Raw genomic sequence first — 23,764 nt, 5'->3', positions numbered from 1 at the left:
TTGAAATCACAGTGTTCTTATAAATTTAATACTGCATGAAAATCTTGTGCTGCAATGGTCATAAAATACTGAAACTGCTAAAAATATCTTTTTCTATTGGGATAGCTGTAAGCTAGTGGGAGAGTTTTACATCCAGTGAGAGAGTTCTTCAGAGCTATTTTTTTAACTTTAGATTTGTTTCTTTTTTTACCTGAAATAGAGCAATCCGTTCTTTTTCCTGTACCAAGTCAGGGAAACTGGTAACTTTAAATAAAATAGCCTGACTTCACGTAAAAATTGAGCCCATAAGTTTGCTCCCAGTCTACCCAAAATATCTATACAGTGAGAGATGGAGAATGTTACTGAGGAGCAAAATGTCAGCTGCACTTTAGCAGAGTTACTGATAATGATGACAAATAAATAGCCATAAAGTTAAACATACCAAATAGGTTTAGCTCAAAAACATTTTACTATAGATTTTCCCCTCCTAAGTCCTAAACCAAAAATACTCTTTCCACAAATGAAATATTGTGATACACAATTATCTTGTGGATTTTTCCTGTCAGAGTGAGCCTTTTTATAAACTAATATAGTGTATTTTTAGAGCTTAATTATCAGCCTAAGTACAAAACCTAAGAAATCTGGGCTTAATAAAATAGGCATCTAATAATAATTATTATCTAATAATATTTAATTTAGATTGTTATCAAATAATAATCTAGCATTTAAAATGTAATTTTTAAATGTCTAATAACATCTTTTAAAATGAAAGTTTTAGAAAGACCTGGAGGTAGGTGATGGTAGCCAGCTAAATTGAATCAAATAATCAGTGTAATAAACAATGTGTTGTGTTAATGACTGGTTGCTGTTACTGACCCTGTAAGTATGAATGTGTTTAATAATTTCATTTACTAAACTGTATTTAGCTTTATTATTAAGAAATTCTATTTTCTTGGTGTTACTAATAAAGAGCATGTTCTCTGCTTGGCAAAGTGCATCCCAGCATGTTACTGACATGGCTTCTGAGCTTGTTTCTCATTCTAACAGTATTCCAAATAACAGTAAAAGACTGAAAGAGTATGAGTTAGGGGTATTCCATGTTTCCTTTTGATCAAAATTTTAGATTACATTTCTTTTTACTGATGAATTATGACTTTGTGCTGCCACTACAACAGCTGAAGTTGTACCTTGCCTTAAAAGCTGCCTCGTAAAATGCAGCAGGAGCCTTACAGCACAGAACAAGGAGTGGTGTGATACAAGAATTCCCAAATCCCTGTGGCACATCATAAACTTGAGGAAAATGGGAGCCTCAAGAGCAGGTCGCGGTGTATGACCAAAAGGGCACCTATTTGCAAGCAGACTGTGCTAATAAAATGCTCTTTAAGTGTTTTGAGTAAAAAGTTGATGGCTGTTTTTACGAGGCTCTGGAGTTACCAAAGTGTCGTAAAGAACAGACCAGACTCTGCCACTGCTCCTGTTCTGACTCCTCACTCCCCAGTGGATTTATGGAAAGCATGGGAATACTCAGAAGAGTCACAGGTCAATTATTGGATTCTTGATGTTTTTGCTGGAGTTGTGGTTGATGACAAATGCTGTTAAAGGTGTTAACCACTGCCTGGTTCCACAGCACCTGACAGGCTGTGTTGGGTGGGCTCCCCCAGCCAGGCTGGGCAGTGCTCAGTGATCCTGCTGGTGGGATCAGCCTCATTTGTGGGATATTTCTAATTTTCATCATTCATTCAATTGCCTGAGGCTACACAACCACTAACATAGTCACTATTAATTCACTCATCAGTTTAAGTGTTAGTTTCTGGAATCTAAACTGATGTGGGCTCTAACACTAAGAGTTTTGCTGGTTGTGAGATGTACAATGCAAAGTTAACAAAAACTCTTCTTGCAAGTGCTGGAAAGGTAAGTAAATATTTATAATATTTCTGTATCTATCCTTTATTCCAAAGGATCTTCTAAAATCTCTTTAGAAGATCTTGGCCTTTGCCAAGGCCTGCACTTCAGTATCTCCTGCCTACCTTACATTACACAGATACTCCTAAACAATTTCCACTCCTTCCTGTTCTCTGACTCCCTTTGACTTAACCTCACACCTTCCTTGGCTGACACAACTACCTTTATGAGGCAATTTTCATAAAGCTAGTTGCTCCTTGCTTTTTAAAAAAACCTTTGTTGGCTTCTGCTGAAAGACTTTGTGTTCCTAGAACCTTCTCCTTAGGAAAAAAAATGAAGTTTGCACTGAATCAATAGAAAATGCCAACAATTTTGAACCTTTTACAGATATGACTATGGATGATGTTCGAGAATACGAGAAAAATATGCATGAAAAAACCAACATTAAAGTTTGCAACCAACATTCATCTACTGTGGATGAAATAGAGAGCCATGCCAAAGCAAGAGTATGTCAATTTTTAAAACATATTGCCCATCCTCAGTCAATTCACCTGCACAGACCAGAGAAGAGGAACCAATTGCTGATCAGTCAGTGGAATTTTGGGGAGGTTTTGCTTCAATAAGAACAGAATCTTTCTCCATGAAGTACAATCCTGCCCTTGATTTGCACTGTATCCCTGCCAGTTATGTAAGGGAGGGTGGGGTTGGGCTCATATACAGCTCCCTGGCTTCCAGGAAAACACAGTGTCCAAATTTCAGTTGGATGCATAAAGAGGAAGTTGAAGAGGATTTTTACATTTTATTCTTTGAATAGTTAAAAAATGCAGGAGTTGACAGTGGTCCAGTCAAAAAGCCAAGAACATGGGGAGTGGAAAACTTCTATGAGACTCACAAAATTCTTTTTTTCACCAGGAAAAAAAATCTAATGAGTTATTCACTCTTTTCAAGGTAACTTTAATGTCACCGTCATTGATTAGCTACTAACAAGGTGGGAAGTATTTTCAGAAGTATGTAACAGTGGTTTGTGGAAAAAGACAAGTTTCCTTGTAGGTTCTCTGGTTCAAAGTCTGGAGATTTCATAAAGTACTTAATTACCTAATTTAGGCCCCACAAGAAGAGGTCTAAAATTAGAGATTGACACTCTCTGCAAATAGAGAAGATGCAGTGGCCTTGCTCCTGAAATGTCATTATTCCTTTATTTCTGCTAATGGTGCTGTGGAACTCAGTGCTGGGTTTAGTCATGTAATCAGTGTGGGGCAAGGCTTGAAGGGCTCCAAGTCTCTCCTTGGCTCTTGCTCAGTGCCAGCTGCCCCCAGCCTGAGGAGGTGGTGTCTGTGTAGTCCCCAGGAAGGTAATTCTTGTGTTTATGAGACAGCAGCTTCACTGACATCAAGGTTGCTTCTTAGTAGAGAATTAGTTCAGATTTTGCCTCCACACTTGAGGGTTTGGTTCTGAATGAAGTCTGCCACCTGTAGTTTCCATGTGGAAAAATTGTTATTGAGGTCAGAACAGAAGTTGTTATTAATGAAAAAAAAAAAGTGAATCTGAGTTTTCCTAGCTCAGTGTAAGGACTGTTTTACTTGAGTGTATATGACAGCAGAAGGAAATTAAAGCAAATATAAGCTAAGAAGTCAGTTGAAATGTTTCATGTCTGAATTGAAAATGAAGAGTCTTGGAGGCTCCACTCAGCAAGACTTCACTTCAAAGGACAGTGCACTGAGAAACCTTCCTGTCCCTTCACTTGTCCAAGACAGCTGTTGGTTCACATCATACAGAATTCCTCAATCAAAACCCCTGTGATTTCAGGAGGATTTGGGACACTTTGTGTTCAGAAATGCCCACCCACTGTAACAGGGTGGGAAACGAAATGTAAACCAGCAAAGCAGGTTCAAACCTCTCTGCAACACCAGTAGGTACCGTTCCCCTGGGACCATCTGTTTACTGCCAGCACTTGTGTCAGATCTGAAACAGGCGTCGTTCTCACTCCTAATGAGTGCCAGTGTGGGCTGCAAAAGTCCCTGCAATGTGGTGCAGGGGGAGTGAAGGCGCCGTGCACGCTTTTGTTTATTTAATGCGATGTTGGAACACAGCAGGAAGCTGCTCGGACAGCCAAGGTTGCACATGTCTGCAGCTGGGTAGGGGTAAAAAGCATCAGTGCCCTGGAAGGGCAGGATTTTGTCACATATTTGTTAATCCCCGCTGCCAGTCCTGTGCTTCAGACCCTCCAATATGTGAGATTTCTTCGTTGATTAAAAGATTACTGGTTTTATTTCTAGGGTTTTTTGAGCTTTTGTGGCTCAAAGAATCTATAAATGGTCTAATGAAATATTTCAAATTTATGAATTTAACTTGACATTCAGCAAAAAAAACTTAACATTGCCTTCAGTTGGCTCGGTGGGCGTCTTGCAGGCACTGCAGACATGGAGCAGCAGGTTCCAGAAGAGCCTTGCTGATTTTCTGCTCAACTTCCCAGTCTGTAGCAGATGTCGCTCCCTTGGGATTTGATGGGAGGTTTCGCTGGGCTCCGGCAGCTCCAGGCTGGGATCGCTCTGCCCTCTTGTGGGGCTCGGCAGCACCGGGACACCTCCGGCACCTCCTGGGCACCCCCGGCTTTCCATTCCCAAGTGCCTTTAATCTCTCGGCTCATTTGCCTACCGGGGTTTTGCAGGGAATTGAACAAAATTGTCACTTGCCCACCAGGGTTTAAGTGCAGTGTCCGGATGGAAAGTTGGGAAGCACGGCTTGGAATGTTGCGGCTTTGTCAAGTCAGAGGGAATTCTTTAGGCTTCTATTAGGGGAAAGCAAAACAGGCTCGGTCCTGTGCATGAAGCTGCAGCTACAAGTCAAGAGAAGGAGAGAATTTTTCATCCCTTGATAATTACAGCAGATGAACAAACCATGACAACCCTTTTGCCCTCTTGGGCTCATAATCTAAATGAAAAATTTAAAACCCCTTTCAGTTGTATTTTGTTTGAAGTTCTGAAAAATGCTACCTGCTGACTGTATCCAAATGTATTCTTTAGTTGCGTGTGGAATAGTTGGATTTCCCCAGCAATTACATAGGCAGCAATCTTTATTCAGCTCAGACCCAGGCAGAGGAACCATTAGTACGTGATTAACGTACTTAAAACTTTGTTTCCTTTACATTGTGCTCATTGTGCTCCAGTCAGCGCCTTACAATGGGAAGGCATTCATGTGGAGAATCATTTAATGAGATGCACGATAAGCAATCATTCCCTGACTTAGGATTTGGATGGAAATAGTTTAACTGAGTTAATGAAATGATTATTTGAAATTATTCTAACATGCCTTTGTCTTTCATTCCTTCTCGTTGAAGACATGACAATGGATGAAGTCCGAGAGTTTGAACGAGCCACTCAGGAAGCTACCAACAAGAAGATTGGGATTTTCCCACCGGCAATATCTATCTCTAACATTTCCATGCCTTCCTCAACCCGCAGTGCTCCATCTAGTGCTCCATCAACTCCTCTCTCCACAGATGCTCCTGATTTCCTAACAGTTCCCAAAGATCGGCCTCGGAAAAAGTCTGCACCAGAAACTCTCACTCTTCCAGATCCATCGAAAAAACACCTTTAAATTAACCCTGCATGTTTCCTCCTGATAAGCCATGTCTGCCACAGCAAGAGTGACATAACTCAATTGATACGAAGGTCGTGGTGGTTTGTTGGTTGGGTTTTTTTGTTTGTTTCAAATAATCTTTCCAGTGTGGAAAGATGACTCCTTTCCTCAGACTTGATACTTAAAACCTTCTGAAAAGTGCATGCAAGAGAAAGTAGTTTATATATTCCTAAAGTAGTGTTTCAAGCCATATGGTGCATCTTACTGACATCAATGGAACAGTCTGAGGGGATGCTATAAACGAAAACCAATCTTTCAGTAGCAGTGTTCTGCCTGCAAACCCTCATCTAGGTCACAGCATTTATAATTAGGAGTAGGTATTAAGCAAATCTGCCAAGGACTTCTGAGGCAAATTAGTGCCAACTAGAATGCAGGGTTAACAGAAAAAAACTCCTCCCATTTTCTTCTTTTATAACCAATTTTAAAATTGTTCCCACTTTCAGGCTTCTCCTGTGTGTTCATAAACCTTTGACTGGTAACTCATTGTACTTGAACACCAACAGATCCACATTTCACTTAATATGACTCAGGATTTGGGGCCTAAGACACAAACCACAAATCTTTTCAAACCTAAAATATCACTGTATCAAAGCCCCAGTTGTAATTAGTTATGCTGACTTTGAGGCCATTGAACTATTTCTACCTTGCACAGAATTTGTAAAAGGAACCACCTATTTCTTGTAGATAATGTATTTTACTAGCTCTCCCCTGCCCTTTTGTGAGCTCAGAGTGTTGGTGTTCGTCTGTGGTGTTCTGTGACATTGAAAAAAGCAGCTGAATTGTGCCAGTTGAGAAACAAAAGCAATGAATTCTGTCTTTTCCTCGCTGGAAGAAGAGTGGTAGTCAGGCTGGGAGACCTTGAATGTAAAGGGAAGAAAACAGGAGACTCCTTTTTCTTTCCTGCCTCACATCTTCGTTAAACAGAACAATCTGACAGAGAGCTGGGTCCAGGCACTGCCTCCTTTGGGGAAGGGGGACAGAATCAGTCACTTCAAAAAGTAAATGAATCCTGGGTGATGTTGAGGAACAAGAAGTGCTCTTCCTGGTCTGTGTGTGGAATCACTCTTCAATCTCAGGAATCCCGTTGTAGACAAGGATGTTTCCCAGAGGGAAGTGTAGATGGTGGAAGAAGGAGAAAAATAAATTGTAGGAGTGAACTCTTCCTTCCTTCCTTCCTTCCTTCCTTCCTTCCTTCCTTCCTTCCTTCCTTCCTTCCTTCCTTCCTTCCTTCCTTCCTTCCTTCCTTCCTTCCTTCCTCTTCAAAGCATGAACTGGGTGAGAGCCTTTCTCCGCTGCCCCTGCTTTGGGGCACTTTGCTCTTTTCCACACAAGCTGCTGTTCCATGGCTGCTGCAGTTCCTGTCTCTTGGTGACACCAATGAGCCACTGTTCAATTCCCAGGGAATAACACCTCCTCCCTGAATCATGATCCAGTGGGTGATATTTTGTGCCGCCGCTGACAGTTCATGGATTGAGGAAAAAAAGACTCCTCTAGAGCTGAGCTGTCACTGAATATTGAACACTCATTTTGGGGGTTCCCAAACCTGGGGCACAGTGGCTGAAATGCACTGAGCTCCTCGCTGGCTGCAGCTGCAGCACAAGTTTTGTGGAATGTGTGGTATTTAGGGGGAAGTTTTTGGGAGCAGAAGTAATTCCATTGCCAACCTGCACTGAAACAACTGTTCATTTGTCTGATAGCGAAAATCCTGCAGCCAGCAAAATTCAGGAGCTCTCTGTAGGTTTGCTGTGGTTTGACTTCCTGCATTCTCCCATGTCCTGCCCATGCTTGGCTGTGCTTTTCTTCCCAGAGCTGGTAATTCCAAGTCATTGGTGACCTGATGGGTGATGTTGTTTGGGTTAAAGAGAAGCTGCTGTGATACTGAAAACAGAACTTTACTACACTGGTTTATGATTTTAGCATAGCAAGGGTGCACATGATGGAATCATAAGATCATGTGTAATCTTTTTACTGTTATTATTGATTTAGTATCAAGATTGGAATGTTGGCAGCAAAGGGAAACATGTGAAAACATAAAGCATCATTTGGTTGTTTTCTCACTGTCTGATTTTGGCCCACACAGAAAGAGTTGAGGTCTGCTCCACCTCAAAGTCTGTTTCAATGGATTTTTCATTTGTCCAAGACAAATTTGCTCAGCTCTATTCAGTGTCCTGGTGCTCACAGGTGACTGCTTTTGTTCACATTTTGGAATCTGGGTTTGACACAGATTATTAGACCACAGCAGCCTCACCTTCACTAGTGTTTAACTGATTGATTTCCAATACATTGACCATGATATTCAGTAGGTTTGGGGATAAGCCATTTGTGAAAATCATTAGCCTACCTGAAAGGGACAGATTTGAATATCTGCCTGGTGGAGATGTAAGAGAGAGAGACTGATCCTGCAGTGTCAGAGTGACAGGACACTCCCTGCTGTGCCCAGCTATAGTGTTGCCACACTGGGCTCACACTGCAGGGTCAGGAACAGCCACTGCTGCCCAATCAAGGCCAATTAAAAGGTCTGTAATTTGTCCCTGCTTTGGATAACAATACCCCAGGTTTTCACTGATTGTGGAATACCCAGTGCTGAGCTCTGCCTTGCTTTCCCCAGCAGTCATCACTCATCTGGTCAATATGATCTTTAAATGCCTTTTTCTGCTTGGTTGGCTGCTATTTAGGGTAAGATAGCTTTTTCTAGAATATTCCCAGTAGGCATACATAAAATGAAATTAAATGAGAAGGAAGGTCTAAGCATTTCAGTGTAGCACCTTGAAGAGAAGGGGTTGTTTTCAGTACTGATTTTTTCCATTTCTGTTGTATTTTCAGACACATTTATTAGGATTAAAAGAGAAAGTTTTGCAGGTGTTCCTCACTTGGTTTGCAAAAATAATCACTATGATGATTTACTGAGTACAGCCTCAGAGCATGGTGAGCACAGACGTGTTCCTCTTCTCTGCCACAGTGACAAGAATTCCGTGGTGCAGCTCTGCTAGGACTTGCTAGGCAAGGAATTTTTTATCAAGGAGAATACAGTTCAGAGCAAAAACTGTGATGAGTTTGTTCAGGTTTCTGTGAAAACCTCCAGGCTTTGCTTGTACTTTTGTGTATTTTGGATAGAACAATCATTACAAAACAACTGGCAATTCAGTGCAGCTTCAGTAAGGTCAGCCTCCTAAAAAATCAAAAAGGGAGAGACCCACAAAAGTTGTGAGGAGCAGCACATTCCTGAAACATGTACTTAATTGGATTTCTTATGAATGTAATGGTTAATTTTGTAAAGGACTGGATAAATCCTATTGAAAGAAACTATTTGACCTTGTTCTTTGGCTTGTTTGATTATTCTGGAAGGTGATTTTGTGACATCTAGTAGCCAATTTGCATTAATTGCTGCTGTAGAGACTTTGAAACTGAAATATTTGTTCCTTGGATTTCAGTTTGTAACAAGACCGCTGTACTTTGTTAAAACTGCTTTGAAGCTTGCTGCACTATAACTTCAAAACAATGTGTTATCCTTTGAAATAAGCCAAATGTATATGCTTTTTATGAATTAGTGAGTGCAGTAAGAGAGAATTCAAGATCTTGTCGATAGGAGATTTTCTGTTGCCATTGTTTGGACTTGGTTTTCTATGTGTAAGTTAAAATTGCTGAATAAGTCTAACAATGTTTTGCTTTAAATTAACAGCATGGTCATTGAATTATGATCTCCTGTAGTTTTGTGCTGTCACTAAAACAGGTTTTATTGGTTTTTGTTTTTTTTTTTTCATTTCTGTGATAATTCCACGCGATTCTTTTGTCCAGTAATTAATTTCTTTTATTTAGAGAACTGATGGCAACATCAGGCAACGCATCACCACCATCAAAGAAGGACCAAGTCTTGATTTGCTCTGCACGTTCAATGGTGCAAGGCTCAGCAGGAGAATTTGACTGTCATTTCTCTCAGATCACTTAGTTTCTGGGTTTTTTTCCAAGTTATTTATTATTTTTAATATTGTATTTTTCGTTGCATTTTGTTGTAAATAAACTACCAACAACTATTCTTTACAACGGTGGCTTGTTTTCTCTTACTGGGGCTCCTGTAGGCAGGAACGTCCTCATTAACCCGTACCATTGACATTCCTACCCCAGCTCTGCAAGTCACTTCCTCAAAATTAAATAGCACAGAGAATTGGCTTTGTGAGGAACATTTAAAGCACTTGCAGCCTCTCCTGGGTTCTGTTGTGCCCCGGCTCTGTAAAGGTTTTACCGGCGCAGGTGCCCCATCAGTCTGGCATCAGCCCATTCACTTGTAAATGACCATTTGCTTGATAAGGAAGTTTTTCAGTGGGAAATCTAATTCCTTATGCAGGGTTTGGCAGCTCAGTGTTGTACCAAATAACTGGAAAATACTGGAAAAGAGACCACTCCAATCCTCTCAGGCTTGTCTCCAAGTCAGTTAATTTTAGTCAACAGAAATTTCCCTTGCACAAGGATTCTTTATAAGCTTTTACTCAGAGACCTTCTCCATAGAAACGGAGCTTGCCCCGCTCCGGAGGAACGGCAGCGCTCATTCGGGAGGGGAAAGCTTCAGAGCAGCGTGGGACAGGGCAGGGGAACAAAGAGGGGACGGGAAATGTTTTAAATTGGAAATCGCACGGGGCGAAGGGGACGGAGCCCGCGCAGCCCCGGGGACATCCCGCCGGGTCACCGTGCCCGGCCCTGCCCGCGGAGCCCGAGCGGCCCAAAGGGACCCCAGTGACTGCCCTGACCTGTCACAGCTCGGGCTCCTGTGCTCGGGTGGGGCTGCACTGAATCTGCTCACACTCAAAATCCGGCACAGGAAAATACGGAGAGGTGAAAACCCGAATGGGACCCTCCGGCTGGGGGGTCGGCGGGGCCGGGCCTTGCTGCCGAGGGGACAATGCCCCAGTGCCGCTGCCGAGGGGACAACCCCCTGTTGCCGCTGCCAAGGAGACAATGCCCATCCCCGGTGCCACTGCCGAGGGGACAATGCCCCGGAGCCGCACAGACACCCCAAAGGCAGCCGGCCCTGCCCTTACCCTCACCCCAGTGCAGCCTTTACCGCCCGTCCCCGCGCGTGACCGCCTCATTAACATACACGTGACCTCCACTCTCATTGGCGGGCACGTTACCCTCATTAGCATAACCCTGACCGCTCATTAGCATACACCGGGCCCTGCCGGGCGCGCCGTGGGAATCGCGGCGGGAGCCACGGGCACGGTGCGGGAAATGCCGCGGGGTCCGTGAACGAGGGCAGCCCCCAGGGACCGCGGCTGTCCCGCCTTGTGGCGCTGTGCTGGGGACAATCGTTATCCGCTTTCCTTATCTGTGACAACACTTGAGCAACGAGTCTCTGACACACTCGGGGCGCGGAGCGCTCGCACGCCCTCAGCTCGCTGAGGGGAAGGCGAGGCCCGGCCGGGCGGGGCCGCTCCACAGCACCGAGGGCTCCCTGTCCCGGGCCCGTCCCGACCCCGGCCCGCCCCGCCCCGGGTCACGCGGGGCCGCGCGCGCCGCCCCAAGCCTCGCGAGAGCCGGGCCTGGTCAAGATGGCGGCGCTGTGCGAGAGCTTCACGCTGCGCGGGCCCGGCCCCGGCGGCGGCGGCCCCGGGCTGTGCCTGGAGCCGGGCCCGGGCCGCGACCTCGTGCTGCTCACCGAGCGCGGCCGCGCCGCCACGCTCTTCAAGGTACGGCCCCCGCGGGCTCGGGGAGCGGCAGCGCAGCCCCCGGCAGCCCCGGCATGGGGGGGTGTCCCGGGCAGGGCCGGGGCCGCGCTGTTTCCCGTATTCCCTGTCCCGGCCGGGCCGGCCCCGGCCCCGCTGTCCCCGGCGGGAGGTGGGGAACGGGCCCGGCCCGGGATCGGCTCCGGCCCGGCCCGGCCTGGCCCGGCCATGCTATGCCCCCCGCGCTCCCCGCTGCCCCTGCTCGGCAACACGGGGCGGTCGCATATTTCTCCTTTTGCTGATATCCTCTGTCCCAAAAAAGCCACTTTCCCGAAGCCGCAGGTACGAGTTCCCTGCAGTGTCAGGTTTTGGGCCGTCAGCTCAGTGTCAGCTGCCGTCCTGCAGCACCTCAGTGTTCTTGTCTCGTATTCAGTAGACCATAATAAGAAACTTTAAGGCAAGTGTTTGAGTTTCTGTATTTGGTTGACTGTCACGTCCATGCGGTTGGGGATTGTAGGACAAGCAGGAATGGGTTTAAACTGACAGAGAGCAGGTTTAGATTGGATATTGGGAAGGAAGTGTTCCCTGTGAGAGAGGTCAGGTCCTGGCGCAGGGTGCCCAGAGCAGCTGTGGCTGCCCCTGGATCCCTGGCAGTGTCCAAGGCCAGGCTGGACAGGGCTTGGAGCAGCCTGGGACAGTGGAAGGTGTCCCTGCCTATGGCAGGGGGTGGGACCTGGTGATCTAAAGTCTCTTCCAACCCAGCCCAATCCATGGTCTAAGTGGGTTGATGATAAAACCTCCTTTGGGTTGTTTGTTCCCACTGCCAGGACCACCTGTGACAGCACAAGTGTGTTGTAAGTACACCCGGGGTACTCCACAGTGAGGAGAGAGGGTTGAGTGCCCTTGGTTCACTTGGGTGTGAATTGCACAGAACAGGAGTTCAGGCTGCAAAATCCACTGCTCTTGGTCTCAGTAACTCACCTGGAAATAGAGAAAAAGAACAAGTCTGTGTGTGATTGTATTAGTCAGTAAAAACAAATGATAAAGTGAGTATCTGTCCTTTGAAAAAGCTGTGCCTTGTACCTGTGCTTTATAGCATAGGTCCTTCTGACTGTTACAGGTCAAAGTTATTTCTTACATGAAAAGAAATCTAATTAATGTAGAGCTCTTTCCTGTTATTTTGAAATTGTTGGTGTTAGGAAGGGAAACAAGAATGCTGAAGAGGAATTTCTGAGTATAGCAGTTTCTATATTTTAATATTCTCACTCAGGTCAGATGTGGCTGTCTCACCTTTCCTTTCTGTCGTGAGAGAAGTCCTCACAGTGGTCTTCCATGTGTTCCATTTTAATTGCAGTGTCTTTGTTCTGGCTGCAGATCTCGGATCAGAAGCCCCTGGGCTGTTGGTCGGTCAAACACGGGCAGATTCTCACCTGTCCTGTCGTGTGCAACTTTGAAACCCACGAGTACATTGCAGTTCATGACGACAAGGTGAGAGCCTTCATCCTGCTTTTGGGGAAAAAGGATTTGGTGGGTCCTCCTGGGGGAATGTAGGCAGGAAAGGGTCAGCAGTGTGACATTTCTGGTGGAAAGTGTGGGCACACTGGTGACATGAGCAGCTTCTGTGCTGAGCACTGTGGTCTGGTGGCCCTTTACACACAGGAGATTCTCAGTGCCTCCTGCACACACTCCACTCCCTAAGGATGAGTTGTCTCCCCTGTTGCAGCCTGGGTGACATTAACAGCTGCATGATCCTGGTACTGGAATGGTTACAATAATTCATACCCCCATCCTTGTTTTTCTGCTCTTGTTTCACAGTTAAAAAATTCTCTGTGTACGTGTAGCGTTTGCTTAGATCATGCTGAGCCTTTGGCTTTTCATTGTTGTTGATGAAATATCACTCCTGGCTTTGCATTGCTTGTGAAAATCAGGCCATCTGCACCTCACCTGTCTCCACCATTTTGATCTACTTTCATTCAGAGTTCTGCTGTGTCTTTTTCTTTATTCTTTCCTGTCCTTTCTTTCCAATTCAGGATTTCTGAGCTTGGTTTCTATTCCTGCTGTTTCTGCTCCCCTTGGGGCAGTTCCCACTCAGGTCACTGTGAATACTCCCTGTGTGTTGTCCTCCTGTTGCAGTTGCTGGTATTTTGAGTGCTGAGAAGTCTATGTGTTACTGTTTTACCTAAAAATGATGTTTCTCTTAAAGGTTTTAAGAATATGGAAGGATGAAGATATTAACTTGGACAAAGCCTTTAAAGCAACAGTAAGTTTCCTTCACATGTTCTCTTCTGTGTGTTTTGGATCCTGGTGGAGGGGAAAAGTGCCCTAATTTTCATACTATTGACCATATTACATTTTAGCTTAACTTGTGCTTTGTGATGTTGTGGAGTATTGCAAGGAATCCTCTTGCATTGACTTTATCATCAGAGTATTTCTCTTAAAGTGATTGTTATGCCAAGGCCAGCATTTCTGAGGACGTTCTAAAGATAATGAATTGTGTTCAGTTACAAATCTTTGTGTTCTTCTGGTTGTGTTAAACATCACTTTGTGTGTTGCTGTTGTGTGATCTCCTGACCCTGTCATGTGTTTTCTGATGTGATTCAGGAATGTGGTGCTCATCAGGACATTTTCCTGGCTTTTTGTTGGGTGGTGATTTGCATTATTTGTGGCATTTCAGCAAATCAGCAACTACTAGATCTACATTATTAAGAATCTTAAAGGTTCATCATTCTTCTGTTAAAAGTTCATTGGAAAAAAGTTAGACTGATGACTGAAGCACTCAGTTTTCAGGGTGGCGTAGCTGAGAACAGAGACTTGGTCTGTTTTTGCAGCTCTCAGCAGATGTGTACAGGATCCATTCCCTGCCCCAGGGGGGGCCCGTGGTGCTGTTCCGGGGCGGGGGTGTCCGGACTCTGGATGTGCTGCTGGAAGCTCCTCAGCAGGAGATCGAAAACATCATCTCAGGTGAAGCCATCAGGTGAGTGAGGCCACTTGGTGATGAGTCTTGCTGGGAGGAATTGACTGTGATGATGAAAGTTGTTCCCTCTTTTGAGGAGATGGGGGGAAATCAAAGAACAGGATCATGGGGTTGGGTGTTTTCTTCCAACACGTTGTTTTTAAAAGCTTAGAGTTATTTACACAGATTTCCTAAAAATTAGAAGGTGCCTAAGGAGTAGTGATATGACTTTTATGTATAAACCCAGAATTTGGAGGATGTTCATCCAGCTTTCTGGTTTTAGGTGGAGTGGAGCTTTTATGGAAGGCCAACAACCTGTCTTAATTTTCACTACTGAGAAAGTGAGTTAAATACTTTTTATTTTAAAAACTCTCATAGCAGGAAACCTGAGTACTTTTTTCAAAATCCATCACTGGTTTCATTTGATTTTAAGAGCTCTTAGTGGAATCATTATCCTGATTTAATCAATACAGCAGTTAAATGGAAGTTGTGTTGCATTCAGGGCTGAGAAGCTGAATTCTCAGAACTGCAGAGAACATGTAATGAGATGAAGTACAGTAGATATTGTGTGACTCTTCATTGCTCATTGTGAAGAACTACTAAATAAGATGTATGTTTTTAAAATAGGAAATATACATTAATCCATCTCTATGCAAATGCTTCTTCCTGTAAATCCATTTGTTGCATCAAATAAGAATTTTCTTTACTCGTTAGAGTCTGCAGACTTCTAAATTATTCTGTATGTCCTATAGAAAACACAATTTCCTAATTTTGCACAACATCCAAAGTTAAGCAGTACTGACATCTAAATTTCTGTTACATGTTCTCTGTGTAAATTAAGAGAAAATTTTCTTTTTTTTTATTTTAGGATGGGGATTTTTTTGTCTATATACAGAAACCTAAGCTCAGTAGTCTACACAGATACAAGCTGGAACAACAGGAATCAGCCAAGCCACTGTGTTTCACAGCACATATAACAAACCAAACTGTCACACTTCTGTGCTTGTGTAAGTTATATTTGTTAATGGATTGTGAGAATGAAGCAAAAAATTGTGTGGAAAGACAAAATGTTCATATTTAGGAATTGCTGTTTATTTTTAGTTTTTTAAACTTTCTAAAACAGCTACAAGTAGTAGTTAAAGATTTCTGATACTTTAATGGTTGCAAAGGCTAACTGTTCCTACCTGTGATCACTTGTACATTGCAGATCTCACTACCCCTTTAGGGCTGTACCTTTATTTTGCTGCTTTGGATCATAATAAGTCCTTTAAATATCCTGTATTAAATCTTCTTTTACCATTCACTGGATATCGTTCTTTTTGGATGTCCTTTTGCCATATGATATCAAACAGGTTTTTTCAAAAAAATAATTATAAAAGAGTGATTATTATCTTTCTTTTGACAGATTCCAATGACTCTGTGTACCAGGTTCTGGTACCTCTGCAGCAAGATACTGAAGAAGAAGAGGAAGAAGAAAAAGAAGAAATTTTGTCCAAGTCACTACTACTAAACCTTTCAGTGTCTGGAGCTGTTCTGAAAGGAACATCTTTAGTTGTCCTGGACAAAGACCACGTTGCAGTGTTGGGCAGTCTTGCTGCACCTGGGAAAAAACCCACAGGTAACTTGAAAAATCATATTAAGACGTTATAAGATCTAAAATTTCCTTGGGCAAAGCACTAGGTGGGAAAATTGTGCTGTCCCTCTCATCCCATCTCCTGATTTAAAGCTCTTCACTGGAAAACCAGCTTTTCTTTAAGTTGAGATTTAACCTGAGTGATGTAATTCCTAATGCTAAATACTGCCTGAGCTGTTTTGAAACAGTTATTTCTGTTTTCTCCAGCATTTGTAACTGAAAGTAGCAAAGGCAAATGTAGCACTTCTGTTGCTTTTTGGTCTCATCTCTCTCTTATTTCCCTCAGAGTGCCTGACCATATGGAATACAAAATTTCAGACGTTGCAAACCTCCAAGGAGCTGCCCCTGGGGACCAGTGGCCAGGTAAAGCTCAGCCCTGGGTTTGGGGTCCTTGAGCTTTGTGCCTTTGACAGGAGGGAAGGGAATGTTGGGCTGCAGAGCTCTGCTGCTCCTGGAGGAGCAGGAACTGCAACTTCTGCACCAGAATTAATACTGAGCAGTTTCTGTCAGAATATTCATTTGGACAATGGTGACCTGTAGGACTTTCTGTGATAATTTAGCACTTTGTCACTTCTTGTGGTCATGATTATTTGGTGTGAATAAAATCACCAAAACACAAAACCCAGCAGTGTCTGTTCTGCTCAGGCAATTTGCAGTTGAAGGCCTAAATGATTTTATGAACACTTGAACTGCACTTCAAGCTATTCAGGAGTCAGATAGGCGAAATGACACCTGAGGAATAAATGCATTAGTGAACCAGAACAGCTGACTCCTTTTGTCTTAAAATTGCACAAGAGGAAACTTAGAAAGGGAAAAATTCAGTGGACTTAATGCCTTGGAGCAGCTACTGTATTTTAGGACATCCCTGGAAAAATTCTCAACACTTTTAATTTCTGTATTTAAAATGAGCAGTTAATGAAGGTTTGCTAACAAATGTTAAACCTACTGAAAATCATTTAAAATAATCTGATCACTGACTTCCACTTGAAGTTTACGTTAAGGAGTTACACATCAGTGCAGGAACTCACTTTTCTGCTCATCTCAGTAATACATTTTAATATTTTGCAGTTGTGGTGTTACGAGGAGAAATTTTTCCTAATTCATGGGAAAGTGCTGACTGTAATTTTGTACAAGTGTGAAACATCATCCTTGGCAGCTGCTGTGGGAAAGCTCAAGAACAGTCAAACCCCTGGTAAGACCATTTTTTAAAAAATTACAGTGTAAAGATCTTGTAAAAAGAAGATATCTGAAATTGTATAAAAATTATTTTAACACAATCCTATAAAATTAATTGAATCTAAGCAGCTTGAAGCAGCTTCACACTCTACTGTGTTCCTGGCTGTTACCTTTACTGGTGCTGGGAACACCAAAGCACACAAATGTCTGAATTTGTTGTGGTTTAACTTAACCTGGGTTGTCATTCAGATGCTGGAATTACTGAGAATGCTGATGATGAATACTGAAAAAAAACCAAAGTGCTGTTTCGTAAAAAGTATTTTTGAGAAGTTTGTAATTCGATAGGGCAGTGTAAAACCTTAGTCTGTGAACTTCAGTTTAAAATTGTACTGCCATAGTGATTTTAATTAAACGCTGCATTGGTAAAACATTGAAAGTAATGCTAGGATAAATTGTGTAATAACTTACCTCTCTTGCTCCCAGAGGCAAAATGGAAAAACAGTATAAAAAAGGTCATAAAATTACTTGCTGCTGAAATAAAACTGGCAACTTTCTTGGCATAAAATCACTTCCATTATAGTTTTAGAAAGTACCTATTAGCATAAAAAGTTGATGCAATATTCATACTTCAATAAATGTGCTGTAAGTGTTATCTTCATGTAGTTTCATTTGTGTGTTCCCAGATGTGTCCTTGTTTTTGAACTGGAACACCCTGGAAGATGAAGAGCTGGTGGTTTCCTTTCAGTCCCAGGAGTCTCTAGCTCTGAAAGCAGAGTCCAGAATGAATGTAAGTTAACAGTAGGGTCGTTAGAGGTGGTTGTTTGTCTTGTCATGTTAGGGGGGACACCTAAATTTCTGCTACCTTTTTTCTTGCAACACCTACTTTTGGGTGTTGCAGCAGAAAGAAATTTCACTTTATATGTTACTGATTGTTTCTAACAATGTTTCTGGAATTGGAGTTAGTAATCATTGTCTGGACAGCAAGTTGACACTTGAAGTGTCCTGCTATCTTGCTTGAAATTCTTACATATTCTGGAGCTGAATAATAACTCTGTGTTCTTCTTTACCAGTTAAGATCAAGAAGGAGCACTGTTGCTGGAGAACAGCCAGCACCTTTATCAGTTGGGCAGCTCTTAATAAATTACAAAGTAAGTAACTCAAATATCCTCAAGTAGTGTTCAGACACACTCAGAATATTCCAGGTGTCTCTTAAGCTGTTAACCTCTTTCCATGTCCTCTTGCACATAGCGGGTTGACCAAGGTGCCTTGAACAGATGGGGTAAAGAATGTTTTTGTTATCATTATTGTGCAAAAACAGCATTTGGGCATGATGAAATTAAGTTTTGTCATAGGGGCATTTTCAGAACTGTACAATACAGGGCTTATAACAGCTGAGTTCTGGAAACTTGCACAACTTTGTTCATTTTTAATGACAGTCTCTTACAGTAAATAACGGAGGATATTTCATCTGGACTTTGCTTGTTTAGGTTCTTATTTATGGCTTTAATTTTGTTGAAGGCATTTTGGCTTTAGGAAGTTGGAGGAATTGTCAGGAATTCCACTGCAAGTACACTCTTAACAGCAATAAGCTCTTTAGTTGCTTTCTAGAACTTGCTGCAAGTGCTGTGATAGGTCACACAGGAAGGGAAACTTCTCTACAGTTCACCTGTGGCTGGACACCTTGGTGTTGTCACTGATGTAACAGGTGAAAAATCCGTGAGCAGTTACTGCTTACCTGAGTTCAGAGTGAGGAATCGCCTCATTTCACTCTTTCATGCTAGAGAGAAACTGTCCTATCAAAACATAAAGTGCTGAGGGATCTTTGTAGATTTTTGTAAATTTTTTGTAAATTTGTAACTTGAATTCCAGAATAGATCTGCTTCTACAGGACAGTTCTCAAACATGTGCCTTGTACTTCTGAGTTGCAATATTTCTCTTTTCCAGAATGCTTCTGCTTATGTGTTTGAAAACGAATTGAAAAAAGTGATGGCAAGAGCACCGAGCCCAGATCTGCAAGCCACCATTGGCTCTGTGGTCACTGCCCTCACAGACAGATGTAAAGGAAATCCAAAATACTACCCTACTAATTTCCTGCAGCAGATCGTTGAAAACCATGAGTTGTCCTACAGGTAATTATTCTGCATTTTTTAAAGTGTAAGGAGTAGTCTTTAAAATTAAAATAAGTAGAAATAAAGTTCTTTATAAGCTGCTCTTGAATTATCAGAACTTAATACCAAAGGTGCTTATTTTCTCATGAAGTTAGTGTTTTACTTAAAAATCCATCTGGGGAGGAAGATTGGTGCTAATACCTTAGTCATCAGTGTAGTTCTCAGTGTGGACTATGCAACTTATTAATTTCATATTCTTATAGTTTATGTCCAGATTTAATGGCTGTTGCTTTGGAGAAAAAAGATATGCCTCTTTTACAAATGTGCCTAGAACGGTTTCCAGATATTCCTGAAGAAGTTACTTATACCTGCCTGAAAGCCTTCTTAAGGTAACTTGAAATCAGATTTTCCTTTTTTTCTTCACCAAATTTTAGTCTGTTTTTGTTTTCATAATAAGCTTCAAAGAGTTCATTATGTGTGTTGATGGCATTGCTGATTTTAAAGCTACTGATTAAAAGTGTTAAATGTCTGAATTTTTCTTCCACAGCATAAGTGAAGCCCAACTTCAAAGTTTAGATGTAAATGTGGATTCTGTGATCTGTTACATTGACGTTGAATTGGACGATAAAGACGTTAAGACTGAAATTGTAGAAAACGGTTTCAGTTCAGAGATGGACCAGGACATGTGTGATACCAAAATCCCAGAGGAAATGGGATTCACCAGGAGCCGTGGTGAATCCTGCCCTGTTGGGCTCCAGAAGGCAGCACTGCTGTATCCTCTGTGTGGAGAGGGGAAGCCAGAGCATTGCATGTGCTATGGATGTTTATATTTGGGATTGCCAAAAGGCACATCCTCTCAATGCTGAAAGTTTCTGAGTTTCTGAGCAGTTCCTACTCAGTAGAAAAACTGTTTAAAATATAAATAGAAACATTTAGCTTTTAGAATGTATCTACACCAGTTTAAACTTAGTTTTATTACACTTTTGCAATATTTTTTCTCTACTTAAGAGGTGTCGGTGCTTTGGATATTTGCCTGTTAAAACACATCAGGCAGCTACACCCTTGTAGTGGACAGAACTGATCAAGTTAAATCTATCGTGATGGTTCAGTTGCTGTAGATATTTCATGATAGTAATAAGATTCAAATAGAACTTGGCTCAAAAGCCTGGAGAAATATTTTCTTTGGAATTCACTCTGGTTTGTAGAAACTGGTATTTTCCCTGCCATGTTATTTCCTTAATAGCACTGCACAGAAATGCTGTTCTCCATTCAGCTTACACTGAAACGTTTCTTTTGCCTCACCTGAAAAACCTTCCAGCTCAACAAGCTATTGTAAGTATTTTAATGTTAAAAAGTGTAAAAACACTATTTTGTGGTGAAGGAAAGGGAAGAGAGTTTTTCTATTATATATGAGAAATTCACCATTCTTTCAGGAGTCTGAATGACAAACTTAATGCACGAAAATGAAATTAGGATGCCTAATAAGGTTTAATATTAAGGAATATTACATTTTTCTACATACTTAAGTAATTTTCTTAATATTTGTAGTCCTTGCTTATTTTAGAAGATGTAAATAAGAAACTCTTTTTATTACCCAACATACCTGGAAAATGTTCATCTTCTGTTAGCAAGTATTAATACCTTTGCTTGATTTAGATGTTTTTGAAAAACTAAAAAGACACGGTAATTTAGTCAGTTCTATCAGAAACAGAAGTTTAGAAAATACAAGAAAGAAACTCTGTATAATCCCAAATGTAATACAATTCTTGATCCTCTCAGTTAAGGAAAAAGCCCCACCAAACTCCCCCGTTTCTCAAAATCTGAAATATAACTTCCAAGAATTGAATGTACCTGAGCAAATGTGTGATTTTCCAGTGATTTCAGAAAAACCCCACACAGCAAAACAAAGCTGATCTTAGCTCTGACTCATCTCCTGGAACACTGATTACCCCTGAATGTAATTTACACTGAATATTGCTGAGAATTTTCAAACATCCAGCTATGGCTGGTGTAAGAGAACCATAAAGCTTGTTTTATGGTGTAGTATACAGGCATCTATATTGCATTCAAAACCAAAAAATAAATATATAAAAATCCTTATGAATATTACCATGTGCAAGGACAAAACCCCTTGGTCTGTTAATGTTTGTCCTTTACAAATGTTCTGACTTTTCTACTTTCAGCTATTTCTCAGGTATTTATATTACCTGTATGTGAAATGCAGTGAAAAAGTTAACACCACTCTTCCTGGAATACGCTCCCCCACAATAAATCAGGTGAGCAGCTCATTTCAAGAGCTCTACTTCCTTTCCTTTCTGGGGTGTGTAACTGAGTAGTTGGGAACATCTAAAATCAACTGACATCTACATTCATTCTACAGAGTACTGTCAGTCAATGTAACATGTATGAAGTCTGATGGAACACTTTAACAATCAAAACCCAAATATACTTTAAAATATGAACCTATGCATTTTGCATTAGAAGTTAATATCTCAGAGCTGAGCTTTTAAAGCCAAATTTGTATTATTTCCAGACTGGGAAGTGTAAATGTACTTTTCTTGTTTGTCTTCTAGATCATGGATTGGATGTGCCTGTTGCTTGATGCTCAATTCACTGTCATGGTGATGCTGCCAGAAGCAAAGGAGTTGCTTTCAAACCTGCATAAGTTTGTGAGAGCCCAAGTAAGTTGCATCTTCTGGGATAATTATTTGATTTTCAGTTGGATTCAGAATATGGATGTTGAGAAAGGAGGGAGATAGACAACAATGAATTATATAGTGAATCAAATAATGTGTGTCCTCCTCTGTATGTGCCTTCCTGTGCATGAATTGCAGTTGCCTCTGCCTCATTTGGATTTCAAAAGCTGCTTTGTTTGTTTGGTTTAAATATCTTAAACTGTGCAGAACCACAGATAGTTCCAGAGTATGCTGAAATATGAAAATAATTAAAATGTATTTTACTATAAATGTCTCTGTTTTCTTCTTTTCAGGTGAGGTTCTACTCAGAACTCAACAAGATTGAGGGAAGTTTGCGGGAATTACAAAGACTGAACCACTTGAGAGAATCTCAGACCTATTCTATTGAAGTGCTGGAAATCATTTGAATTTGAAATTCATTAACACATTTATTTTGTATTGATTCCTTTTATGACAAGGATGTATTAGCACTCCATATTGGGGCTGTCAAAAGTTGTTTTCTACATAGGAGGAGCCTGGTTACTCTGTAGCTACATGGGAGTTGTAAGTTTGAACCTTGTGTATTAAAATTTCTCTTTTTGACTGGATGAGAATCTGGATGTTTGCTTATATTTCCATGTAGAATTTTGATCTGTGATCATGAGAACTTCCTAACATACCACACGATTCTTGGCTAAACACGAGATGGTTGTGGCAGAAGTGCTGGGGGCATAACTTGCTGTCTTGGGCTGTGTAACTTGGAAAGAGCTGCACACACAGTTAAAAGGCTCAAGTCACTTTGGAAGGTGACATGTTTCAGTTGTATTTGTACAGTCAGTAACAAATGTATGTAGAAGTCTAAAAAAAAAAAAAAAAACAACCCTGCAGTGGCAGGTGAAGATTTATACAGAGGGGAGCTTCTGGGCATTGGTTGCTTTCAATATTTTGGACAGGAAAACCTGTCTTGAATTTAAAATAAGAACATTCTTACCTACATCAGTTTGTCTTCTGTAAGTTCTTTTTCAACTACTGAACACCTCAACTTAGGTAATGTCACCTATACTGCTTGAATTCTAGCATTTCAAAGTATATCTTAGATTGGTTTTGACTCTTTGAAATACAAGTGATGAACTACAGTTTTATGTAAACAACATTTGTTGAAGATTTTACAGGTATCCGTTGAATTATTCTTCTGATGAGGCATTCACTTAAAGCTGACTTGTTACAAGGTACTTGTGGGACAGAAACATACTGCTGGATTTCCTGGAATTAAGTACAAGAGTGATTGTTGGGGACAAGATAATCAGTACATTTTCAAAACAGCAAATACAATGTTATTTTTACTTATTTTTACTAATGATGTGATTGAATATTAGTAGAATTCAGCATATCAGTATATTGATATACTTTGGTTTTCATCATCTAAATAAAATGGCAATTGGAACTATATTGAATTACCTCAGCAACAGTCATGTAAGCCCTTCCTTCCTTCCTACACCTGACTTCCGCTCTATTGCTGAGTTCTAGTGTAACATTACTCAGCAACCCTGTGGTGTCTTAGAAAAATGTTTGTGGAACTGATTTGAGAGCTGAACACCTGAATGCAATTCCTAACACAAGTTATAAAATAGTTTGGAGTGAAGAACTGGACAAAAGCCTCTCAATTATTTAAGTGAGAGCATATGCTCACTTGTGCTGAATGCCAGCCAGCTGTAGGTTAAGTTCTTTCCCTTATCCTTGGAGAAAGGAACCCACCCAGACAACAGCTTGGAACAACTGGGCTATTCATCTCCAAAGTGCCTTGTGAAAGAAGGCTTTTTCTCCATCTGTCCTAAGGATGGAAGGAGGGTAGGGCCTCCACCCAAAAATTCCTCTTTCTGCTGTATTCAATTCACTTATAAACATGCTCATTTAACTCTACCAGCAGACTCCAAATAGGAGCTCCAAGTTCCGAATCAGTGTGTTCTACTCCGAGTGGAATGGGCAGGTTTTGGGGTTGGGGTTGATTTCTCTGTACTGAGCTGAGTACTGGAAAGGACTCA

At 41.6% G+C, this 23,764-nt stretch overlaps 2 protein-coding genes across 2 annotated transcripts in view; both read left to right on the top strand.

Annotated features, from left to right (window-relative positions):
- The window catches only part of PITPNC1 (phosphatidylinositol transfer protein cytoplasmic 1), a 74,990-nt gene extending 69,657 nt beyond the window's left edge, over positions 1-5,333 (top strand). The window contains exons 9-10 of the mRNA XM_083874716.1: positions 2,269-2,387; positions 5,219-5,333. Coding sequence (XP_083730842.1) covers positions 2,269-2,387; positions 5,219-5,224 — 125 coding nt within the window. The 3' untranslated portion in view covers positions 5,225-5,333. The remainder of the gene's footprint in view (positions 1-2,268; positions 2,388-5,218) is intronic.
- Positions 5,334-10,852: 5,519 nt separating this feature from the next.
- Positions 10,853-23,161, top strand: NOL11 (nucleolar protein 11). Its single transcript, XM_083874771.1, has 18 exons — positions 10,853-11,201; positions 12,552-12,665; positions 13,381-13,437; positions 14,006-14,151; positions 14,414-14,471; positions 14,999-15,137; positions 15,536-15,748; positions 16,050-16,126; positions 16,832-16,955; positions 17,623-17,726; positions 18,010-18,087; positions 18,884-19,068; positions 19,311-19,436; positions 19,595-19,819; positions 20,301-20,379; positions 21,231-21,323; positions 21,621-21,728; positions 22,037-23,161. Exons 1-18 carry the CDS (start codon positions 11,064-11,066, stop codon positions 22,148-22,150), a joined length of 2,178 nt encoding a protein of 725 aa, XP_083730897.1. The 5' UTR covers positions 10,853-11,063; the 3' UTR covers positions 22,151-23,161.
- The last annotated feature ends 603 nt before the right edge of the window (positions 23,162-23,764 follow it).

This window comes from Zosterops lateralis, assembly GCF_965231275.1.
Source record: "Zosterops lateralis genome assembly, chromosome: 18".
In the NCBI taxonomy this organism is placed as follows: Eukaryota; Metazoa; Chordata; class Aves; order Passeriformes; family Zosteropidae; genus Zosterops; species Zosterops lateralis.
This window is presented reverse-complemented; position numbering and strand designations above follow the sequence as displayed.

Bases quoted from the DNA above. Each gene is read 5' to 3' on its own strand.
- NOL11 (XM_083874771.1), top strand. From the start codon at position 11,064: ATGGCGGCGCTGTGCGAGAGCTTCACGCTGCGCGGGCCCGGCCCCGGC. The intron at 11,202-12,551 runs GTACGGCCCCCG...TTCTGGCTGCAG, and splicing joins GCGCCGCCACGCTCTTCAAG to ATCTCGGATCAGAAGCCCCT. The intron at 17,727-18,009 runs GTAAGTTAACAG...CTTCTTTACCAG, and splicing joins AAGCAGAGTCCAGAATGAAT to TTAAGATCAAGAAGGAGCAC.